Raw genomic sequence first — 25,287 nt, 5'->3', positions numbered from 1 at the left:
AAATTAATTTCAAATTTTGATTTCTATTCAATATATAAACACATCATTCTTTTTAATACTGCATCTTAATTTGTGCTGCAATTAAACACATTTTTTTCTGTCATCACTGGAAAGAGAAAATCTATACACCTGCTCTCATTGAAAATGGATGATGACTGTCACTAAGCTCCCTCAGACTTTCTCTCTTCAGCTAAATGGGCCCCATATATTTAGCCTTTTCTTACTGGGTCAGTTTATCTGAAATTCAATTTTTTGTTTGTTACCTTCCTTCACTGTACTATTTCCAAATTATTAAAAAAAAAAAAAAAGACAAAATGCAGTGGGGGAGCCTGAGTGACTAGAAATAACCAGATAGGCCTGGATTCGAGCTCTGGCTTTGCCACTATGGCTCTGTACACCTAGAAAAATGATTTAACATGGCTCACTCTAAATTTCCTCCTCTGTAAAACTGGAACAAAAATATATATTAAGAGCTGTTATGGCAATAAGGACAAGTATGGGAGATCAATCAAAATTATCAAGTACAGAGTAGACATCCAAAATCATCTATATTTCTACTTTGGAAGGGTGCACCAGGGGGAGACTGCACTGTATAAAATCCAGAGTAGACCTTCACATAGAAAATGTCATTTTTGTACTCCTTTCAAAAGGCTACTGGGATAAGTTGTGTGTGTGTGTGTGTGTGTGTGTGTGTGTGTGTGTGTTTAGGTGCATTAAACAAATTCCAGCTTTTCTCTTGGCACTGATCACAGACCCCCTTTGGAGTGTGTCTGTATTTCTGTGCAATGACCTTTTACACAAAAAATAGGCAGTCATTTTATTTCTCAACTTAACAACCCATTTGCAGGAGGATCATCTAGACTATGACCCTGACTATTACAATTATGTAAAAAGAACTACACTCCAAATTTCCTTTCCTTTTACATTGAAGGGTTACAGAGAAATAATCCTAAATCATGTCAAAGTCTAATGCGAGGGTAAGTACAGGAGCAGACAGCTTTGGTTGACAGCCTGCTCAGAGAGACACATAGGTCATAGGTGGCAAGGTCACCTGTATTGTCCAGATTAGGCTTAAAATTACACAAAACTGAGTTATTATCTCAAATTTAAATCCTGGATTATCAATAGCACTTGCTAAATATATTTTATAGCATTACTGAGCAAACTTTTTTTTTAATCTATGAAACTGGAGTTCTTTAGAAGTGGAGGCCTTTTATTTTTTTTTATAGAAGTCATTTTATCACTATTACTTCTATGTACGAATAGTTACAGAAAATTTTCAGAAAATATAAAAAACCTAGGAGAAAAAATGAAGGGCAAAGGAAAGTTAGGAGTAACATGTAACATGGCCCAGATAAACATTTTTGGAACTCAGCTATGCATCTCACATAAGGGATAAAAAATTTACATTTTTCACATTTGTTTCTTTAACTAGCTTTGCTTTGGAATTCTGGAAAGTTCCTTACATCATCATTGTCACTGTCCAGACTTCCTTTTTTCTTTTTCTTTTTCTTTTCATCTTCCTTCTTTTTCTTGTCCTTTTCTGGAATGACATCATCTAGGAAGCTGAGGTCGTGCTGGGAGAAGAGGTAGTCCATGCCTTTTCTGACAGCTACAAGTGCCAAGATCTAGAAGGTTAAATATAAGAAATATGAAAGACACCATGTCAGCTGAAGTCATTGTGAGTATTAGTACTGCCCTATAAAGAGCAGTAAAACCCTACTTTGTATAAGGCTAGAGTATGATAGAATTCACCTAGCTTAAATGGACATATTAAATGGACCATAAACATTTTCTTCATGGGGAAAATTGGCTCATAAGAGTCTTAAGTGAAACCTAAGTTTTGTTCATGGAAATGTACGATCATATTCACTTAGAATTTCAATGTGAAAGGATTATTTTTAAACCATTTCCTTCTATGTCAGATTTCTACTAGGATAACCTGAAAGCTTAAAGGGAAAAAACAGCCTGCATTTAATTTCTAATTATTCAAAATTAAAACACTATACAGGTTTCTGAAAATCAAGAATATCTATACAACATGCAGTACACTAAGACATCGTCAAAGTATTAATGAAGTATTTGAATATTCATAGACCACCTAATCTACCAGGCACTTCCACTAACTGGATACTTACCGTGTCAGATGCTGTGCTAAACTCTTAAGCAGCATTTTCTTATGACTGCCCATAACAGACTCAAAAGTGGAGATTATAATCTCCATTTTAACAGTTGAGGACACTGAAGCTTAGAAACATAAGTATGCAATCCAACATCACAAAGCCAGATAAAGAAAAATACAAAGGGTCCCAGCTATCTGCCCCTAAAATTAGCATTCTTAAACTATGTATCTCTGATTCTATGAATTGCTTAAGAAGAGTAACTGATGAGGGTACATTAAAGATGTCTTTGCTCAACAGTAAAATCAGAATTCACTGGGATGGAAGAGTTGTGACTCTGTCTCAAACAGTTGTCTTTATCCACATCATGTTCCTTATATGTCAGTTTCCTCATCTCCTAAATAAATTAATAACATCTGCCCCACTGACAGTACATGACATTTTGTTGATCAAATAAAAGCTCTGAAAAGATAAAAAAATACTTTATAAAGTAAAATATTGATTTTTTTAGCATAATAAGTGATTTACTAGATATATCTCAAATTTATCCAAGTCTAAGATTTTGATTTTCCTGGTTTTAGCAAAACTAAAAGGTAGATTATACTAACAGGCAAATGGGAGTCATTTCTCACCCTAGTGTGCTTTCCAGTAAGTTTAATAGAGTTTAAGAAAAAAGAAAGAGATAGGAAGGATCATCGAGGAAAAAAAAGTCTGACTCTAGAAGTATCACCAATATTTTATACTACATTTTTGCTGCTTCTCTGGAGAAAAATCAATTAAGAGCAACAAACATACACAAAAGAAAATAATAATCCTGGGCTGACAGCAAGAGAATTTTTATAAAAACTAAAATATGGTTTGTGTTTGACAATTCTGTTTCCAAAGCTGTAGGGGAAACAGAACAGACATAGGACTGGTTTTGAGACTTGTTTCAAGTGTATGCTTGTGCGTTTCCAGGAAGCAGTGGAAAGTGATGGGAAAGTATAAAATTCATGGATGACATCAAATACAGAGTTAGCATTTCCTTTTTTTCCCTCTTTTTACTTGTGATTCAGAGTGGAACATGAGTTATTTTATCTTGCTTCTCATCATATCATGATAAAGATAGCCCAGAGTTATCCTTAAACTCGGCATGAATTTCAAAACTAGCAAGAACTTCAAAAACTGAACTTCTCACTCCATTTCCTCTAATTCACTGGCCACCCTTTCATAATTTGCTGATCTTGTTCTCGATTATTTGGACTTAAGTGTACTGTATTTTGTTATTTGTTATTGTACAACAGTATCTTAAAGATAACTAACATGCCCTGCATCTACTACATGTCAGGCATTGTGCTGTACACTTGATATTCATTATTGATGCTCAGAATAAAAATAACAATGCCATCCCCACTTAGCTGATAAGTTCATGGCAGCTCAGGGAGCCTCACAAGCCAGTCAGAGCTGGTGTCTGAACTCGGCTGACTCTGACCCTCAAGTCCAGCACCAACAGCCACACACGTAGGGACTGTAAACCACTACAGATAAAATCAAAGGGATTTGGCCAAAGTTGGAAAAAGCTAGAACCGTACATAAAAGATACATTTGTCTTCCATATTAAAATAATCATGTGATATTGGTGTGACTCTATGGGTAGGTTCAATGCAAGGAATCCCTACCATGACTGGAAAAATGATAGCAGCCACAGTTGACTTGAGGATCCAGAGCAGGGCTAGACACAACACCTGCAGGAAAGTGAACAGGTGGACTCTGCGCAGGGGGACATGGCGCAGGTAGATAAAGTCAGGCTGGTGTTTCAGGGGCATCAGCAGCAGCTTCAGACGATCCATGAACTGGGGAGAAAAGGGGAAGAGAGGGCAAATGCATTACTTGAAAAGCTGATACACAAGTCATTTCCATTATGCCTAACTAACCACTAGTGCCTTATACTCTGTGATTTAGGCAAACAGTGTCCTTTTTAGAGAACACTGGTCAGGGAGTGCAGAGATTTAGTCTAGTGCAGGAAGACATAGTCCAAGTCTTCTGACTTTTGTTATTATTTTGCAAGAATGTTATGAGACATATGAGATGAAGGGACCCAGAAAGAATAGTTACAGGCAATGTATACATTCTTGAAGCTCCTCTTTTCCTTTCTATTTTTACTATCTGAGTCACAGGAGAGAGGATCTTGTGACCATTATGATATGCTGAAAGAAGACATTTAATTCACGTATCCCACTCTGCCTCAATTGTCTTATCTGAAAGAAGAAGAGTTGCTACTATGCATCATATACTTTTCAGGGATGTATCAAGGATATAAAGGAAGTATCCAACTTGAAAATGGGAATGCATCAGTATTTTCATAAATTTCACATTATCTGTGGTATAACTAAACTAATACCTTCAGCAATTCATTGCCATTTGTTTTCAGAGAAAAGCCACGGGAATATTACAATGAGTTTCAGAGAACCAACAATTAGATATCTGAATCTGGAAGAGGCTATCACACTTCCATGTATAAACAGATACTGAAGTGACTGCTGAGCACCTGTGTGCTAGGTGCTGTGCCACAAATAACTGATGAGTTTATATTGTTAATAATGATAAAGGTGCTACGTAAGTACCTAGCATAGGATCTTTCAGATAGAAGATGCTCAGTAATAGCTAATGAATTGACTTGTTATGTCGTAAGAACTCTGAAATGGTATCCCTACTCTCTTTCTAGAGGAAAGGAAGAGGTGTAAAAGTGAACTAGACTATCACAGACAATATTCTCTTAAGTGATTTCCTGTCTAACCTATATTTTTTTGTTCTCCCTCTGGACCTATTTTTGAGTGGTGGGGGTCTTGCAATCTATAAAGATTGGGTCACAAAATTTCTTGTTAAATCAAATCTTGCCAAAAGGTCTAAATGAGGAAGAGTCAAGAGAAAAGTAAGGAAAAGAGAAAAGGCAATGGGGCAACAGCACTGAAGAACTGAAGACATCTGCTCGCTGTCCCTTCACCAAAGGATCTGTTTCCCATCAGGAAATCATTGGTTTTTTTCTTGTATTTAATTTAATAAACACGCACTGAGCTCCAATCATCAACTAGGCATCTAGACCACATAAAATCAAACTTCTGATCTAGACTGACCTATCAAGACCAAACAAAAATAACCGTTAGTTTGGGGGCCATATTAGTTTCATATCTTGCCATTTAGGAGAAAACAGAATATTACAATGCCAGGTAAAAATTAAGTGTTTGTTACATATTTTTACTTCCCAAACGTTTCAGGGGCCACATTCACGTTCACCCAGTCCAGTCTATGAAGAACCACCTGCTACTTTTCAGCAAATATCCAAATGAGGAAGAATGCTACTCAGTGGACCTGAACAAAGAAAAAATAGCCTTTTCTCTTTTTTGGGATCGGGCCACTTGCCAGTTCTCTCTGACTCTAAAACCAAATTAATCTAAATTCAATAAATGAAAACAGGGACCATTATGAAGGGGTTTAAATAGATTCTTACGATGTTCACAGAACATGCAGTCTTTTCCCATTAGAACATTACTAAGTGCTAAATAAGGCCACAATTAACAAGGTGCTGGAAAGCAGCAGAAGTACTTCCACTTTCCTGGTGCCAATTAAATTAAGCCTCCATTGAAAGACAAAGTCCCTTACAGAGTATTCCCTAATGATTTTTTTCAAAGCGTCCAATTTTACCCATGTTGTGAAGAGCTGAAGTTTTCAACAAAAGGAGCACATAAACCACATTGACTTTATTCTTTTCTTGGTACAAAACTTTTGATCACTGATCTCAGCTGTGTGAAAAGCACATCCAATCAATCACAATAACCTGTTCTTAGTACAGAGAACAGGCAAACTGATAAATAGTATATGGAGGAGTACACTGCAAAGGTTAAAGTTCTTTCTATGAAGGAAGGGAGGGAGGTCACAATTCTCTCACTTTCTTAGTCAAATGACCCTTAACAGCTTATTTCAAGAATAGGTATATATGATAATATTTCTTAACAGAAGATCACTCTATTAGTTAAATGAGAAATGCAAAGCAGTAAAATGGAGAATGTAGTAAATAAATACATTTTAAAAACTAAGCAGTTAATGATTAGCACACTTGTCTTCAAAGATCCATTACTGGATTGTTCTAACCATTAGAAAAACATGACTATACTTAGATTGCTATGGAAAACTTACCTGCACACCGTTGAGGGATGCTACCCCCATATACAGGAACACTCCATAGAGGACAGGCATGGGAATAAACTAGAAAGGGGAAAAAATTGGAGAAAAGTTAAGAACAATAATAATAAAAACAGTAATGGAAAGAGATTGTTTAAATAAAGGCAAATCTGAAACTAAAATTAAAATAGACATAATAACAGAGTGACCTCTAATTAGTGTACTTTATTCATCATTGATAAACTTTTAAACCCTTGGTACTAGAAATAAATGGAGGATGAAGGAGAACTTCAGTTTTCATTTGATGCCTGTTTGCATTTTTCTTTTACAGTGAGCATGCATGACCTTCACAAAAATTTTCATTTTAATGGGAAAAGAACTTTCTGTTTCCATTTCCCCTTAAAAGGAATGACTAGGTAAACTAGATGCTTCCATAGACTGTGAGGTAGAAAGAGAGGTAGAGAGCTGCCTCTCTCCTGAGACCAAGTTTCTTTCACAGCAGTCTGTTGATTTTTTTCCACAGTCATTTTTGCCAAATGATCTATCAGGTTGGTGTGTAAATGCCTCTTTCAATTAAGTAAACATCAAATGACGGTTCCCTCTCTTCCTCTCAGGAATATTAAGAGGACTAACTAATGAGAACACAGCTTGAAAGGAGCGCTAAGCATCTGGAAGCAATTAACTACACACATGTATTAATACACATCTTTTCAAACTGAATTAATACATTTTTGTGCATTAATTAGCAAGTGTTTTTTACAATAATACAAAATGTTTTAACAATGGAAAGTCTAATGTGATGTTCGCAAGTTTTATCTATTCCTAGACCTTTGAAATGTCTCTAATACTGCAGATACTGAGCATATCAACAATGATTCTATTTCTGGGAAGTCTTCTATCTGGACAGCAAAAGGTTTTTAAGTTTGGGTTGTGAAAAGTTCAGGTAATTTCAAGAGTTCTCAAAAACCACAATCAATGAAATCCGATCTTGCCAAATCTACGTAAAGGAGACTATTGTAGCCACAAAACAGTATGACTTTAGAGGAATTTTAAAGAACTAATGCATATATTAAGTGAAGTACAACTTCTGCCTCTCCTGGAAATTATCTAAAACAGATCTGTACCTGAGACCCCTTGGCCACTACTGGAGAAGCAGTAAATTCTAAACATGTCATCACTGTCTCCAATTGTTATTGGTTGCTGGAAGAATCATTAAATTCAGGTGGAATAAATATGCTTATTTTTATGAAACATCACATGCTTCTTCTAAACATGACTCACAATTTTAACATAGCTGATTTGATCTTGATCTCAGGAAAAAAATGAATGACATCTAATATTGAAGAGGGTGGGACGGACAGTGAGTGGTGGGTAAGTGGTGTGCTGTAACACCCCACAGTCACCACACGGAGGTGAGCACATCAAGTTCAAGCTGCTTGAGTTCTGACACATGCCTTGATTTCCTTCAGAATGGGCATGCTGCCGTTCCTTACGATTTCTCTGTACAAATCTACCCAAAAATAAAAAATAATACTAACAAAGGGGCCATTTTATAGCTTTGGCTCAGTTCTTAAATTTTAAAATATCTTCTTCAGGCAAGCATACTCCCATATTTTTCTTTAATATATAACAATTTCTTTCTTGTCATTTTATTTCTAATTCCTTGGGAAGGAAGGACAGTTGGGAGGGGAAAAGAGAAGTAGAGTCCACTGGAAACTAATTAGAAATCCTGTGGTAGTTACTTTTTAATCCGAGTAAAGTATTTTCTGGCTTGAAAGAAAGTAATCACAGAGGCAAGCTGAGCCTTATATATCCACCCCTCACTTAAGTTTAACTAAATATTTTCTCTATTGTAGTTCAAATGCCAGAGTGAAGGGCATTGGTGCCCTGGCGCCTAAGTCTATTCTTTCTAAAGTTATGATGACAGGTATCACCAAGTCTGCCACAGAATAAATCAGAAGATATTGCTAATTCAGAATGGGGTATGGGCAGGAAAATAGTTTTAGATATGATTTTTTAAAAATTCTTTGGTGAAAAGGATACATTTTTCCTATAATGAACATATAAGAAAGGCTATTACCATAAGGTGTATATATAAAGAAGGCTATTAATTAGATTTTTGGCCAACCTCAATGTTACACAGTAGCTTTTGAAATTCACCATTTTCTTTATGATAGTGTAGTGTCTCAATAAAAATTGTCTAGTTTGGAAATCTTGATGAAATTTGACAGAATTACTGGTTTAGAGAATATTTTTTCATTAGATTTGGTTCATGAGTCATATCAGAAGGTCAGTCCTTAAAAATTCATCACAATAGAATCACTCATCATAATAGAAATTTCTATCCTCCCAAAGGAAGGAAAAGAATATGTTTTAAAAAGATGAGATCCCATTTTAAATTAAACTAGTATAATATGCATAGTAATAGCAGGAAGACATTTTTATAAAGCAAGACAGGAGAAATTGAAACCAAAAGTAAAGTATATACTAGACTCCTAGGAATATCAAGAATTGCCAAATGATGAAATTATGCAAAGAGAATTACATAATCAACCATACCCAGAAAGCCACAAAGCATAATTATCAATAAATATTACAATGCTTTAAATAAACATTAAACATGAAAAATTAAATACATGATCCTATAACCAGATAGGATAATGAAATTGAGATGAAGCCAATGAAGATGTAACATACTGAGACTATGTCACCAAATTTTCAAATTCTGGTGAATGTAGTTCCATGCTTTTCCCCCCTTAACCCTCCCTTTGATTTTCTGATAATGTTAGAATATTCCCATAAGAAAAAGATGTGAAAATTTAAATGTAATAATACAGGTAGGTTGTAGCTGTCCACAGCACAGAATTCAGCACAGGAGTGAGGCCTCCCAGCAGAAGAGCTGTCATCGCACACGTGCATGTGCACGTGCGTGTGTGAGTGAGAGAGAGAGAGAGACACCCAGACTGAGGTGCTCATTAAAAGCACAGGCACAGAAGTTAGACCTGGGTTCCAATTCTGGTTCCATGCATTGCAGAATCCAAAGTAAATGATTAACTTCTATCCTCAATATTTGCATCTATATAGAAGTTATGATAAAGATTATGTAACAGATAACACCTGGTTCAGGGCCTGGTCATAATACTCGATAAGTGGTAAATGTGGTATTGCTGTGATTATTATCAGGAACATCACTGGCAAGCTGAGAAACCTGCAAATGAAAACTCAACTCTTTTTGTTCCCTCCCTGGTGGGGGCAGGGGTCATGGGAGGACTGGCCCGAAGGATGGCTGCAAAAGTCAGATTTGAAGTCTTGGTTTTATTTAAGTTCTGCAATATTGCCCTTTGAACTATAGTAACTGTTTTCAGGAACACACTATTAAAATAACAGCCTAATGTCCTTAAGCCTTAGAGCAGTCACTGACTTGCAATCTGGCCCTTGTCACTGAAGAAACCGTGGAGTGAGGTATGATGAGGAATTTGTGAAAATGCCACATTTCTCTTTACATATGAGAATTGAAAATTGCATCAAAAAAGCTAGGTAAGATCATTTCATGGGAAATGACAGTATCTGAGTTCTTTGAGGGCAAACAGTGTTTTATGTTAGAAGGTGATAAACCATTATGGTTCTGAGATCAGGCTTTGGAGCTGGAACTGAACAAGTTCAAATCCTGACTCTACCATTTAAGAACTTTTTGATCTGGCAAGTTATTCATAATTTTTCTTATCTGTAAAATGGATATAATTATATTTTTCATAGGTTTCATTGGAGAATGAAATAAAATCCATGCAGAACCCTCAGTCAATGCCAAGCTCAATAAATGGGAGCTATTATAATCATTATCCTCATCATCATCTTCATTGCCATTTCTCCTGGTTCCCCCCATTGAGCAGAGGGTGGGGCACACTGTAGGAGCTCAACAAACACAAGTTAAAGCCTATCCTCCACACTGAGAAAACCAGCAAATCTGAAAAGTGACTTTTGGGCCCTCCTCATGTTAAAGATAAACCAACTCCAGCACAGGCAACAGAAGCAGCAGTGAACTTTACTTGAACTGTCTTTCGGTTTGCCAGATGAATGGAAAAAGTAAGCTCCAGGAACTGCCTTTCATCTTTCTGCGGCTCTTCCTTCTCCCCTCATCTCCCCTACAGCACACTAGCATAACAGGCAATAATTCTGCTGCAGAAACACAGATCTAAACTGTTTAACCAGCCTGGGAAGCCAGTTCTCCCTGCTTCCCAACAGTTCCGTACTGAGTCAGTGGTGAGATGTGAGGCATGTATGACTGGAGCTGGTTAAGGTCACAGGGTATCCTCGTGAACTTAAAGCTACTGCACTGTGATTCCTTACATTCTTCCAGTAAAAAGATAGATTTCAGCAAATACATCCAAACGGAGGTCATACATTTCATGTTCAAAGTAGCCTGCATAAGTAGGCATGAGGAACGACTACTTACACTACTTAACGCCTAGGAGGAAATTACTAGGGTCATTAGAGACCCCTAAACTTGTGAGGGGTGCAGGGAGCTGGGCAGGGAAGGTGATGAGCCATGTCGTTTGAAAAAGTAAAAGTCACACATTTCTCTTGATCCTACTCATCTCATCTGCCTTTTAATGGCACACTTTGATATAAAACCATACTCTAAAGTTATCACCAGTTCCTTTAAAATACAGTCACATGGTGGAGGAAAAACATTCCCTCCTCCACAATAACCTCTGATACCACTTTCTATGTGAATTCTGAGGTTAATAGTTAATCTTGACTTTTACTTAGTCATAACTTAGTTGTAGTTAAACTGTACCCTCAATGTCAGCTTCTTCCTGTATTGACTTTTCAGACAAGCTAACAAGGACTCTGTGGTGAATGCACATGATTTACCAAACTGCAATGGTAAGAAAGGCACCTGATCTAAAGTTAGCTGTGAGTCCTGAGTAAGGAAGAGCCTTACTCACTAAAGTGAAGAATCAAGATAGTCAATCCTAGACTATTTTATTGCTGGTTTTAAATCTAGGTGTTCCACAACATGCTGGAAACTACGTGAACAAAACAATTTCATTTCCCACATTTTGGGTAAAACCTTGCCCAATAAAAATGTTTGCTATGATTTGTATGACTCTTTGCACTGACCCAAAGTTGCTAGGTGGAAATGACCACAACTATGGATAATAGCAGCTGAATGAGGGTCAGCCATAGCAAGGGCTGCTCAAGGAAGAAAGCTCAAAGGTAATGCAAGCTCATGACGATTGATCCCTTACATTTCTCTCTCATTTTTCTGTATTCTAATATGTTCCTGTACTTACTAAGGTGCTCTGCATAACAGGGCAAAAAGAATCATTATAAAATAAAGAACAAAAGGGTTTTCAGCCGTAACTCCTCTGCAGCCATATTTGGGTGCAGGGTGAGAAAATAGCTAAGAAGAGGCGTTGTTGAAAATGTGAGTCTTGTAGCTCTTCCTAAATATAGCAACTTATACACTGTCTGTTCACTGCATCCCTTTGGAATCATACATGATTACTCAGCTGACAGATTCTCTGAGATTAAAGCCAATTTGCTGTAACAACAAAAACCAACAAAACTTTTAAACATACCTGACTTTTCTAAATTAGGATTTGATACTGCATTAATGAAAAGAAATAATACAAAAATAGAAGAAAAAATGGGTGGGGGGATAATGAATACATTTGAACAGATGGAAAGATTTCTATTTATCCCTGCCTAGTGGCTAAGCACTAAGGGACCCTATAAAAGAAACCTTGCCATTCTGTCACATGAGCCCACCTTCAGGGCACCCCAGGGCAAATTCATTCCTAGTAAAGCCTCCTACAATGTGGGGTCATAATTGCCCACAGTGACCTCTTTAAAAATTGATCCATCCAGATGAGGTCCCACTGACTGTGGTAAAAAGGTGTCCCCACAGGTCTCCAGCACCTGAAGTGCTGGTGGCTATGGGGCCACAGGGGAACTTACGGCATTTCGGCAGTGGATTTGATGCTGTGAAACTCACAACTTCAAACCTCCACCGCAACTTGCTTTGTGCTGGCAAAAGTGATAAGAGATTTCTCTCTGTCCCTGCAAAACGTAAGATCTTTTAAGGTCCTCTGTATGTAACCAGAAGTAAGTTCTTTGTGGTTAAAGAGTAGTTCCCCTGGTGTTACATGAGATAAATATTCCTTCATAATTCCAATCAGACATTAATTCAGTTAATTTGCTATTGACATTGTGAAAAAGATGAATCTTTGAATCTTTTAACCATTTACAAGTATTTTGTGCATAATGTATGTATTAATCTAAATATTCTGACAACAAAAGGCATTCTTAGCTGTAGGCTAAGAAATTATAGTTCCACTTTCCTTAAATTTATCTGATTAGCAACTGAATTATAAATGTGCCAATGTGAGAGAAATGAAGGGCTTTTGCCTTGCAGGATCTGTACTTTGGATTGTTGGAATTCTATATCAGCATGCATTACACCATTACTTGCATAATAAAATAAGCATTTTGAAAAACTCTGGACATTAGGATTGCTTAAAAATAAATAAGAACTTTCAGAGAAAAATCTGAAGGGTCTTGTTAACAATGGCCCTTTACAGCTTTTAGGTCTATGGGGGTTTTCATGTTTTGTAGTGCAGTGCAAAGCATAACATACAAATTATCAATAATTGGCTATTATTGCTTATGTAAGAGAAAAAAATAAAAAGCTGTGTCACAAAGGGAAACTGGAAACTTCATTACAGGTATACATCAACACTTTTTTGTCCTAGCTCTGCTTCTAAATAGGCTTTCACATATAGTTTATCTATTTAGGTAGCTATTCAGCACATCAATCAAACCTATAATATTTGACTCTTGACTTTTTAAATAATCTACCATATCATTTTACTTCTTCAAAACTCATTTCTAAAGTTTTCTACTTGTTAATCTCCTTCTGTGGATATTAGGCCTTCTGATTCAAAGAAAATAGAAAAACAGAGATAATTAAGAAGAAAATTAACAATATGGTTATCCTGAGTCATTCATTTATCTAGGAGTCTAATGTGGGGATTTAGGGACAAGTGAATGGAAAATGATGTGAATAAAGGATGTAGGGAGAACAGGGGAGTAAAAAATGTGGGGGTAGGGAAGGTCAATCAGTCAGATCGAGCTGTATGAAACTGTCATTTGCATAGGTCACAAAGCTTGGATATCAGTCATTTAATATGATTACCACATGACTGCACCAATAATAACAGGACTGAGAAGCAAATCAAGAAAAAAGTTTTGTAAAGTCCTCATTCTGACCCCTGCTTCGGTGTGTCACAGAACTGATGAGAATCCTGCAGATGAGGATTCTGCTCTTCACAAGTTCAATCATCTGTCAGTGTTCTGAGAAGAAGTGGCGAGCATCTCAGGTATTTATTTACCTTCAAAATGGGGGCCATGAAGACGGACAGGCCAGTCAGAATAAACACAAGGGTTCCAGTGACTCTCTGCTCCCTGAAACCAAATCGAAAGATTACCAGTCTATGACTCGTTTGCATAAACACACTGTTGTCTTTTCACCTTCAAAAAAGATTATAAATTCACCAAATCAACGTTTGGTCAAAACAGCAAAGGTGTTGGTATCATATGTAATTAATACCTCGAGGGCAGCATATAAGCTCAACATAACTATAACTTTTTCCTTAAAACTACTGCAATAAGTGATTTGAGTTCATCAAAAGAAAAGCAATTCTGATAAACCTTTGCCCCTTGTAGAATCAAGAAAGAAAGAAAGAAAATCACTAGCTCCTGGTCCATCGATTACTGGCCTCTCTGAAGCCCTTGTTTTTAAACAGCTTCTGCTGCTGTGTAATTACACCTTCTTTCACAGGAGACAGATATTACATTGTCCCACATGCTGATTAACAAACAGCTCAGGGAAATTTTGTTAAGTGCAATAAATCCCATCAGTCTAATTTTCAAATCTACAACAACAAGAGTACTTTTTCAACAAATATGACTCCCACCTAACAGCTCCTCAGCCCCAAAAAAGAATCACCCACCACTGTGGCATGGGGAACGATGACTCTGTCATGTGAGTTATTCACCCAAGTACTTAGAAGCAGGCTTTGCTGCAAAAAGCACTGCACAGAGTATAAACGTCTTGTACAAGCTCTTCACGGCTACCCAAATTTAACAGCTGAAGGTCAAGGTTCTCAGTGCTATGGGGACAGAAAATGAATTGAAAAAATAAGAATTCCTTTCCCTTCACAGAATCTTAAAAATCATAAGCAGACTCAAGAGTTTTGGGAGTCTCAATAGAGCTGAAAGATGAAAGGGTTTGGCCTTTATGTAATTGTAACAGAGCAAGTACCACAGCACCAAAATGCCCCATAGGTTGAAGAAAAAAATGAATGACCTTTTTGCGCTTTGACGTTGTATCACTTATCCCTTCATTAGTCAAAGGACATTTATGTAATACAAGAAGTGAACTCAAAAATTATTGAAGACTCACTAATGAAAATTTATTCCTTTCTAGAACAGCAAGTGCAGGAATAAATTAATCATCACCCATTCTCCATATCTGCCCATTTCCTCATGACTGACACAGAGATGTGTGCATGATTTGTTTGGTAGAGCCATTTTTCTCTGACATACCTCACTCCTAAAAACTTTGGTTGTTCTCCAGGTGCAGAAGTCTCTGTCTCCATCTTCAAGCTGTCAATGTGAGCAATGGAGATGACAGTGGCAGCCACATACCATGGGAGAGCCATGAAGGAGCACACCACCATGAGAATGGCCACCCAAAAGAGATCCAGGTGATATCCAGCTCCTTTCTACAGAAAGAGAGAACAAAACCATATGGATAAAACACTGTAAACACCGTATTTCTCTCTCATCATATTTCCAGATGGAAATTAAGATCACCAAAAGAAACCAACTCACTTTGCTTGCTAAAAATATCTACTGGAAGGTAAGTTCCTCAAGGGAGGAGACTTTATTTCCTCACATTATTCCCCCAGCAGTGAAAGACAAAGCTGCCATATGCCACCTCCATTAGCTTGGTTCAATTCACAGCTTATTATTTGTTTATTGTGAATTGTTCTCTCTGTATCCAAATTTTGCAATCAGAACGATGGAGATATACAGCTACCTTGAAGAGTTACTGGAATCATTCAATAATGTAACAAAGGCAAAGTATCTTGTAGGAACTTAAATGGTAATGGTTGTTGAATAGTAAGGCCTCAATAAAAGGTGATGATAACAGCAGTGGTATTGATTGTTGTAAATATAAGCATGACAAGCACCTCAAAAGCAGGCACTCTGCCTTCTTCTGCTTGACTGTTTTTCACCTAGACAGTATTCAGCCTACATAGACTAAGGATCCAAAAGCAAACTTCAGAAGGGGTGTAAAAGACCACTTTTCACCTTTCTTAGTATTTGAAAATAACCGTTCAACAACCTAAAACATTATCTTAATTAATACCCCCTTAATCAGAATACACTGATTTCAAACACTGCCCAATGGTCACAATAACATTTACTGACTGGAAGAGCAGACAATGTAACAAAAGGTCTAGCTCTTTTACTCACTAAAAAAATACTATTAAATGTGTCTAAAATGTTATTCTATGGTTATATTTCTCTGCTCTATTTATGAAGAAATCAAATGCTTAATACCCCTACAGAGCCTGAGAAAACAGGCAGTCCATTATCACAGCATGGAAGCAGCCACACCAAGAGCCAGAGTGCGACCATCTGAGGGAATGAGAGGCCGGCTTTAAACAGAGAGAGTGATTTACACAAGGAACCCGGCGACTGTTATCGTTCAGATCCTGTTATAGTTAGTCAGAACACTGCTCTCCTCTCACTGAAATGCCAAGATTTCACCCCTGCCTCGCACACATGTGTCTGATCAAGTCCTCAGAGAACACATCGCAAGCAAGGATAGCTGACACAAGAAAGAAAAGCATGTATTTACTCAGTCCAGGCTTGACTAAAAATGAAAATCTCCTTGAGAGACAAATAGGTTAGTATATATTCATAAAACCAGTTCATTTCAGTATAAATGGTTTGAAAGTATAAGGGTTTGAAGTGGGAGTGGGAAGGGTAAAGGAAGGGAGGGCAAAGGTGGGGAGGAGCTGAAATAAACTTGTTTGATACTGAGTAATGAGGTAAAAATCATGATATAGCTGGAGTCTCAGTAATTCATTGTTTGAATAAATATTGACTGCCAACTTATTAAAACAGGCATAGTTCTAGGTTGGTGGCATATCTGTGAATAAAACAGACAAAGATTCCTGCATTTGAAGTGTTTCCATTCTCTTGAGGGAGACAATAAACATAAATAAGTAAACTATAAACTACACAGTATCTTAAACAGTAATAAGTACTCAGCACACTGAGTACAATGGGAAGCCAGTGGAGAATTTTAAATGGAGGAGTGACATGATTTACTTGTGTTCTAAGCACTATGTCTGCTGTGCTATGAACAGATTGAAGACAGTCAAGGACACTAAGACCAGCGTGTGATTATCGATAGTCAATTCTCAGCTAACATTTAACAAAAATTGAATGACAAATACCGCAGTCGATGCAACACACTGTGATGGTCAGACTCAGGGGGACGGCAGTCAAGGTGACAGGAAGTGGCTGGATCCGCTGTACCTCAGGCAGAGCCTAGAGGGTCTGCTCGCTCCTGCCTGTGGGTGTGTCTTATGACCTCATTGTAGTCAATTCACGATCTGGCCCCTGATCATACCTGCAGCCTCAATTTTCACCTCCTCCACCTGGACCCATGTCATGGCTACTTCCAACCACATGCAGTTCCTCAAATACATCTTCCACCCTGATGCCTTTGTGTCTTTGCCCATACAGCACCCTTTGGGGCACCTGGAATAACCTCCACCCTGCCTTCTTCCCTTCAATCAGCCCTACTCATCCTTAAGACTTAATCTTTTCTGCCTTAATCTTTTCTGGTAGTCTTTCCCACCTCAGCCCAGATGAGATGAGTGGGTCTGATTAGGTTAGATCTCCTCCTTTATATTCCCCTGGCACTTTTTGCTATCCTCTATCACAGTACTCATCACACTGTCTTGACATTATATGTGTATTTATCTGTCTTGGACATTAGACCATAAGTAACATGAAGACCTGGACTGTGTCTATTTTTCTCTGTATTCTGAATACCTTAGCAGAGTTCATGATGCATAGTCAATTCTCAATTCATGTTTATCAGAAAATGAATGGCAAATAGCATGTTTACATTCTTCAGAATGCAACTATAAACTCCTAACTAGTCACACAAAAATATTAAAACTTTGTTAATTGGTAGAAGTGTGAATCATCTGTGGGGATAAAGGGAGCAGTGAACAATAGCTGGAATATCACATAGTTTCAAGCCCTATTCAGACTAAATTCCTCAAGACATATAAGAGGTACCAAGATGGGAACCAATGGGCAGGATCCTCAGATTTTGGCACCAAGGAAACTGCAATAAATTAAGGATGTGCACACTGGCCAGATCAATGGGTCAAAAAAATAGCTGTTGCAGAAAAAGTCATGCATGCTACCAGGAGCCATATCCATCCTTTTTTGCTCTCTTTCAACTGAAACTAGTTTGAGTAAGATATCCTAAAGACTAGCAAAGAGGGACTACATAATACCAATGAGGGTTTTAGAAAGTAGAAAATAAAGGTAATTATGCAAAACCACCAAAGTAAACAAAAATCCTGGGATAAAATAATTACAGATACATAATTACTCTGTGCACCGACATCACTCCTTTCAAAAAGTCTTCCTTTCCCTCAACAATGTGCAGACTTCTTGATGCTCTTACAAGGAAGGGGAAATCATCAGTGTGACCCAAAAGCACTGCCTGCTCCACAGGGATGCAGCTGCCTCTCTCACTGCAGCCCCTGGATTACTTCAAGCATTCATTCTTGTCAGCTTACATCCTCTTGTAAAGCCTATGCATACACAGTGATTCCTGTGCCTGACTAGAACATTCTTCCCACCCAACCTCATTTAGCTAATTCCTACTAATGCTTTAGATCTCAGTATAACTACCACTGTCTCAGGAACCTCCCTGTACCTCCCGGACTAGGTCAAACTCCCTCTTATAGACTCTTAAAGCACCATCACCTCTACTTCATAGCACCAGCCATATGTGCAGTGTCACATTTTGTATGATTACTGGAATGATGCCTCTCTCCCTCATGGACCAGAGGCTCCATGAGAACAGGGGCCACATGTGTGTTTGTTCACCACTGAAACCCCATGCCTGTCATGGTTCCTACCACAAAGTGGACACACTAGATAAATGTTTGTTGGATAAATGAATGAATGTTAACTCATTCATTCAATGGTACTCTGCTAGATCCTAGAAGTAGAATTACAGATTATACACAATCCTTGCTCTCATGTGGTCTACAGTGTAGTGGTAGAGCTGGACAAGCCAACATGCATTTGCAATACCACAGTGTTAAAGGTCTGTGCTGGGGTGAGCTTGGGGTGTCATGGGAGCATCTAGGAGGAGAACCCAATTCAGCCCACAGTCAGGGGTGGTTTGCACAGAAGGTACTTAAGCTGAGTCCTCAAGTGTGAGCCATAACCAGCTGGGAGGTGAGATATGGGGAAGCAGGAGAAAAAACTAGGCAAATAGGCTGCCAGTTTGAGAAAAAATGAAAGAGAGTTGGCATGGAGGAGATGGGAAAAGTAGGAAATAAGGCTAGAGAAGTTAAGAACTTTGATGTTTTGCTGAAGACCTTGGAGTATAAGAGCCATTGAAGGCTTTTAAGTAGGCAAGTGATATGATCCAATTTCTGTTTAGAAGGAAGGGTCTCTTGGGTGATAGAGGATGTACTGGAAGTGGTCAAGAGTGGAGGCTGGGAGCACAGATGTGGGAGCACTGCCATAGTACAGGCTGGAGATGATGCGGTTTAAGCTAAAGTAACAGCACCAGGGAAAGACAATGGACAGATGGGAGACTGTAAAGAAACTGAGTCTAAGGGGAAAAAACAATGCATTTATTTTGCTAAATTTCAATATTCAAGGCTTACAATGTCTAATACAGTATCCTATATACAGTAAGCACTCAGAATGGTAAAAACTATGCTCAAAAAATTATGGTACCCCAGCTATTGCCATAAAGACTCCAAAGCACGAACAGTAATGTTAGAGAAGTTGCTCCCATAAAATGAACCTATACATAGAAAAAAAAGCCACTTCTAAGATGTCTTAGCCAAAAGTATCTGAATAACTAGATTTGGATGGAATAAAAATATTCAAATATTGGCATTTTTAAATAGAAGCAGTACTCTAAGAAATATAGAAAACAGCATTTTTCAGAAATACCATATGAATTGTTCTTTACCCCTCTGCCTATTGCCACTGACTTTTTCAGATTCTCAGTCCCCCACCTGGATCACAGAGCAGCCTCTCATCATCGCCCTCCGCCCGCCTACATCTTGCACCTTTCTTGTCCATCCTTACTGCTGCTAGATGGAGTGTTCGAAAGGCAGCTGTGATGCTGCCCATCCAGGCTGGCATGCCAGGGGTCAGGGGCAGTGGGAGGTGAGCAGGCTGCCCAGGACAGAGTGGAGCCATGATGAGCGCCCGGTGGAGGCCCCACATCTGACCCTGCACCAGGGTCTTGAAGGATTCCCGACGCTTCCTCATTCCCTGAACGTGCCTTGCAACCTCGGTGCCACTCTTCAAACTGGCACTCGATTTCTATATCTTGATGTCTGTTTAAACCCATCCTCTCCTTCAAAATTCAGCTCAAAGCCCCCTGCTTCCTTCAGACCAACTGCAACACTGGGCCCCCAGTGCCGCTCTTGCCACTGAAGTCCCTCATGTCCTCTGGTCTCTGACGGCCCACTCTCCTCACAGAGTAATGTTTAAAAATCTCAGTCATAACATGATACGTCCCTGCTCAAAGTCCTCCAATGGCTTCTTGTTTCACTTAGAATAAAACCTAAACACTGTAAAATCATCTCTAAGGTCTATATCAGTATTTCTTTCCAGAACTATTTCCCCCCACCCCACCCCAGGGAACATTAGCCAATGTCTGAAGACATTTTTGGTTGTCACAACTTTGGGGAAAGGGTGCAACTGGCATCTAGGAGGTAGATGCCAGATGCTGCTAAATAGCCTACAGGACACAGGACAGCCACCACCACCAAGAATCATGCACAGTGTCAGTAATGCCAAGGTTGAGAACCTTGGTTCTGTGGGATCTGGCTCCACTCCCTTTGGCCTTGTCTTGAATCACTGATTCCCGTGTTGCAGTCCCACTGGCTTGCTATCTCTTCCCTAACACACCAAGCTCCCTCCCACCCTGAGGTCTTTGCATTTGCTCACATCTTTGTTTGGAAGACTGATATTTAATAAACATTCACTGAACACCTATTCTATGATAGGCCTTGTATTAGATAAAACAATAAGACAGAACATCTGCCTTTAAGTGGTTTAAAGATTGTTAGTTGAAGCCAGATGTGGAAGCAAATGATTCACTGTATGTACAAGATACAAGGCACAAAACAGGAAGGTGAGTGGCAACCTTGGTGGTGGAGATGGGTGGTGAATGGGGAAATCCACTAAACATGCTCAAGACGAGACAGTGAGGACAATTTTTATCAACATCTTACACAAGCAAGGACACAATAAGTGATTAACAGGTTAAACATGTCCTTTAAAGTTTAAAAAAGTCCTTGTCTTCATGAATATAAATCCAAAGGATGTTCTACTTGGAGATCATTGGAGAAATTGTAGATTATGTTAAGTCTAAGGATAGGAAGTAAGGTTTTACTTCCTTCGGATATTGTATATGCTTTGCTAATATAGAACAAAGTCATTTAGGAATACAGCCACAGAAATTAAAATCTTTGAGAGAAAAAGAGTAGCCTAACAGTCTAAAGTTTACAAGATGATAACAAAGGGGCCAGGAGCAGCACACATACACACAGGCACAGAACATACATACTGCTAGGAGTCCCCTGTGATCCCGACAAGAAGCTGGTTTATGGGGATATCAAGAACCATGACATAGTTCCCACCACCAAGGGGCCCACAGTTGGATTAGAACTCAGATTTGTATACAAATTGTAATGCATTTAACAGAGGTTCAAGGAGGTCTGAAAAACACATCCCAACATACAGAGGCTAAAGTGTTTAACTATGTCTAGAGTGAGCCCACAAAATCTTCCTGCAGTGATAACATCTGAACGGTGCTTTGAATAACATAAGCACTCACAGTGAGAACTGGAGATGGGCCGGCATGTTTTCCTGTTAGCACCCACCTCACACAGTGCAATGACTGAGAACCACATGGCACAAGGTAACACAGTTCTTCAATATGCATTTACCGAATCTGCCATATGGAAATCATTTGATGGACCATGTGAGAGCTGGACAGGGGAGTAAAACATGGTCCTTGCCTTAAAGATGTTTTGGCCCAGAAAAGGAACTAAGGTAATTAGGTGAGATAACTACCATGCAAGACATCAGGGGCCCAACGCCACAGAGGAGTACAAATATACTAAGAACAAAAACAAGAGCAATAGAAATTACATCTAGAGTGAAGGCTACTCTGACAAGTTTTTATATCTGGAGCATCTTAAAGGATGGGGAAGATTTTGATCAGTGGTGACCATCGGGGTGGGGAGGAAAGTTGGAACAATGAACAGTAGAACTTGTCAGATTTGAGGAGAAACCAGTTAATCTGACCAGAGTGTTGTACAATATGTGGAGATAATCTTTTTAAATTTAGGTTGAGATATTTCCACAAAAAGACATAAGTCCAAGCTAGGGCAGTCTGACATTCTTCAAGGGACAAAGATTTAAAGGAATAAGGTGTAAAGGTTTAGAAATACAGGACTGACATAGGAGAACACTTTTAAAAATTACTGCTTTTGAAATGAAGCAAAGGAGACCGGTTATTAACTAATGACTAAACCATTAAAATAGTCTAGATGTGAAATAAAAGGACTGGTTCTAAGGTTTTGAGAGCAGGAATAGAAAGGGAAAATAAAAACAGGGCAAATTTTAGAGTTATCCAAGAAAATACACTCAAATGAAAGGTTGGAGGACAGAGAAAATGTGTTGCTAAAACCACCTACTATCTATTTCTAGCTGCCTATTCAAAACTATTTTTCCCTCCCACATACTTAAAATCACTTTCCTTGTGAGAAGTACCCTGTGCTCTGCAGTCTGAAGCTCAGATTCTCTTCCTACCTCTGCAGTGACTCAGCGAGTGACCCTGGGCAAGTCATGACCTTGCTGAGCCCAGCTTGCTTCTGAGTGCTCTGCAGAGATAATGTGGGGCATAACTACCCCAAATGATAGTCAAAATAAGCCAAGTGCCTTGGCTTTCCTACATCAATATAGACCTGTTCAGCAGAGCGGAAAGGTGGATCCTATCTCATCCAAGGCAGCCAGCCAGCCGGGACCACTTGACACAAAGCCAAATCTAAGGCCACCCCAAAGCATGCTGCTTTTAATATCAAAACGCCTCCATCTTTCTCACTGTTTCAGGTTTCTCTTTTGAATTAATTTCATAGCAAGGCCCTTTATAGTTTTCAACCTAACAAAATGTGAACAACGCAATACCCAGAGTGAAAAGCCTTTGATTTGTGATGATTTCTCCACTGATATCATTAGATTTGTGTCAAAAGATGTACTTATTCTGTAACTATTGTTAGCCCAAGGAATGATTCCAAATAAGCAATTCCAAAAGTGATGAAAAGTTATTTTTAATACACTCAATTCCTATTTTAAGGAGTAAATCTTAATAAGCCTTGATTTTCCAATGTTTTCTATAGGGAATAGGAGAATAAAAAATTTTATATGTAATCAATCCTAAAATTTTCCAAATTCAAAATCTGAATTTTACTAATAAAACTTAATGAGCCAAAAACAATAAGCATTTACCTCCAAAGACACAGCAAATCTGGCCAACTATGTATCAAAACTAAGAGTATGTTTCCAAATTTTTTTCAGAATAAAATATATTAGTCAACATCCATTTCCAGCCTTTCAAACAAAAACAACCCTAAAATACCTCCCAGTATAGAACATCTAAAAATCCTGGACATGATACAGAAAATATCTTTTAGAAATCATGGCTTATCTGCCAGGAAGTAAGAGAAACACCTAGAGACAAAAAATAATGGTAATAAGAAAGAGTAAATCTACAGTGTCAGTAAGCCCTGGAATGTAGGCCTGACCTGAGAGGCTATGCGGAGGTTTAAGGCCTGAATCAGAAAGAATGACCACCTGAACTCTAGGTACAGGAGACCAATCCTAGGGATATGGGAGAAAAAGGATATAGATGGGTGATGCCTCCCAAGATAAAACTAGGACACTTTAAACACAGCATACTCAGTTAGTCACTAGGAAAAAAAAAATACCCTACAGAGAATAACAGTGAGGATACATGTCTCTCTTGGCCTAGCCACTAGATATAATGCTGTAAGAAAAGATAAAAAGAATTTCCAAAGATATTCATAACCATAAACCCACAACTGAGTTTTGGGCTGGAATTCACACTATCTCTGGGGTCTGGAAAACCTTAGGCCAAAAATGCTGTGTAAAGTGTTCCTGACCTACTATGAACATGTTGCCACCCCATCCTCAAAAGAAATAGATATAGATACAAAATATCAAAACTATACTTCATCAAGCTTCTAGATCCAATGACCAATTTAAAGGAAATACAGAGGACAAAAGAACACGCTAAATGATACCACAGGAAAGCAATCACCAAGATCCAGACCATGACAAATTCTGCCACAAATGTGGCAGGAAAAATATCTCCGATTCCACATATTTTTCTATAGTGTAAAATTGCAATTCCTCCATCAACAAAGGAATCCTTCCTCACCCCCTTGAATGGAGGCTGGCCCTCTGGCTATTTTGGCTGATCAACTATGGCAAAGTGAAGAGGAAAAGCTGTGCCAGTTGCAGGTATAACTTTGAAACGGCCTCTCATCTTCCACTTCTTAATTCTTGGAAGTCACTTGCCATGCAGTAAGTGCAAATGACCCAAGACTGTCATGGTAAAAAAAAAAAGCATGAAAAGGCCCCAAAGGATCAGATACCATGTGGGGAGAGAGAAAAGAGACAGACACACCAAGGAATATCAAGATATGGGTTATATGAGACCTGGGAGTGAGTGAAGAAGCCATCTTGGACATTCTGCCCAGTTAGGCCTTTAGGGGGCATCAGCCTCAGTCACTATCTAACTGTAGCAGCAGGAGAGACCTTGGGCAAGAAGTATCCAGGTGAGCCCTGTCAACCCAAAGAAGCATGAGAGATGATAACAAATTATTGTTTTAAATCACTATGTTTTCAGGTGACTTGTTATATAGTAAAAGATAAACAGAAAAACAAACCTGATTTTCCTCAACAAATAAATTACAAGGGAGAACAAACAGGTAGATGGAAGGGGAAATACATGAACTTAATGTTTATACAAGATTTAAGATAATAATGTCTGAACTTTATTTGGATCCAGATTTAAACAAATAAATTATATTTTTTAAGTTTACTGTATTTATGACACATTCATAAATTTAAATATTGACTGGACAGTTGATGATATTGAGAAAGTTTATTAACTCCTTTTAGACTGATAATGGTATTGTGGTCATGCTTTTAAGGACATTTTATCTTTAGAAATGCAAACTTTGTAAACTGTGTGAATAATATGGAATGTTCTTTACACTTACTTCAAAGTACTAAAGGAAGGGAATAAGATGGTGGCGATGTAAATAATTCAAGATTGGATACGAGTTGATAATTGTTAGATTGGGTAATAAATATCTGGGGTTATACAATTCTGTCTACTTTTATAAATGTTTAAAATTTTTCATAATAAAATATTTTTATAAGAATAAATTTTTTAAAAAGTGTCCCTGGGTTGGCTGACCTCTCCTATACCTCCCAGAAGCAAACAAAATCTCTGGAAGGCTTTGAAGCAATGCATAGAAAGATGAACTCACAATATGTTTTTAAATCACTAAATATATGAGAACAAAAGACACCAGGAGTA

The 25,287-nt window shown here is 38.2% G+C and overlaps 1 protein-coding gene across 4 annotated transcripts in view; it reads right to left on the bottom strand.

Annotated features, from left to right (window-relative positions):
• Positions 1-25,287, bottom strand: part of SLC4A4 (solute carrier family 4 member 4) — a 316,692-nt gene that overhangs the window by 9,346 nt on the left and 282,059 nt on the right. For all 4 annotated transcript variants that reach the window (XM_036878971.2, XM_036878970.2, XM_057502301.1 and 1 more), the window contains exons 19-23: positions 14,892-15,070; positions 13,676-13,748; positions 6,294-6,362; positions 3,779-3,952; positions 1,467-1,628 (exon numbers count right to left, since the gene is read on the bottom strand). In XM_036878971.2, the coding sequence (XP_036734866.1) occupies positions 1,467-1,628; positions 3,779-3,952; positions 6,294-6,362; positions 13,676-13,748; positions 14,892-15,070 (657 nt within the window). The remainder of the gene's footprint in view (positions 1-1,466; positions 1,629-3,778; positions 3,953-6,293; positions 6,363-13,675; positions 13,749-14,891; positions 15,071-25,287) is intronic.

This window comes from Manis pentadactyla, chromosome 5, assembly GCF_030020395.1.
Source record: "Manis pentadactyla isolate mManPen7 chromosome 5, mManPen7.hap1, whole genome shotgun sequence".
Lineage (NCBI taxonomy): Eukaryota > Metazoa > Chordata > Mammalia > Pholidota > Manidae > Manis > Manis pentadactyla.
Note: the sequence above shows the minus strand (reverse complement) of the source record. Positions and strands in the feature narration are given on the sequence as shown.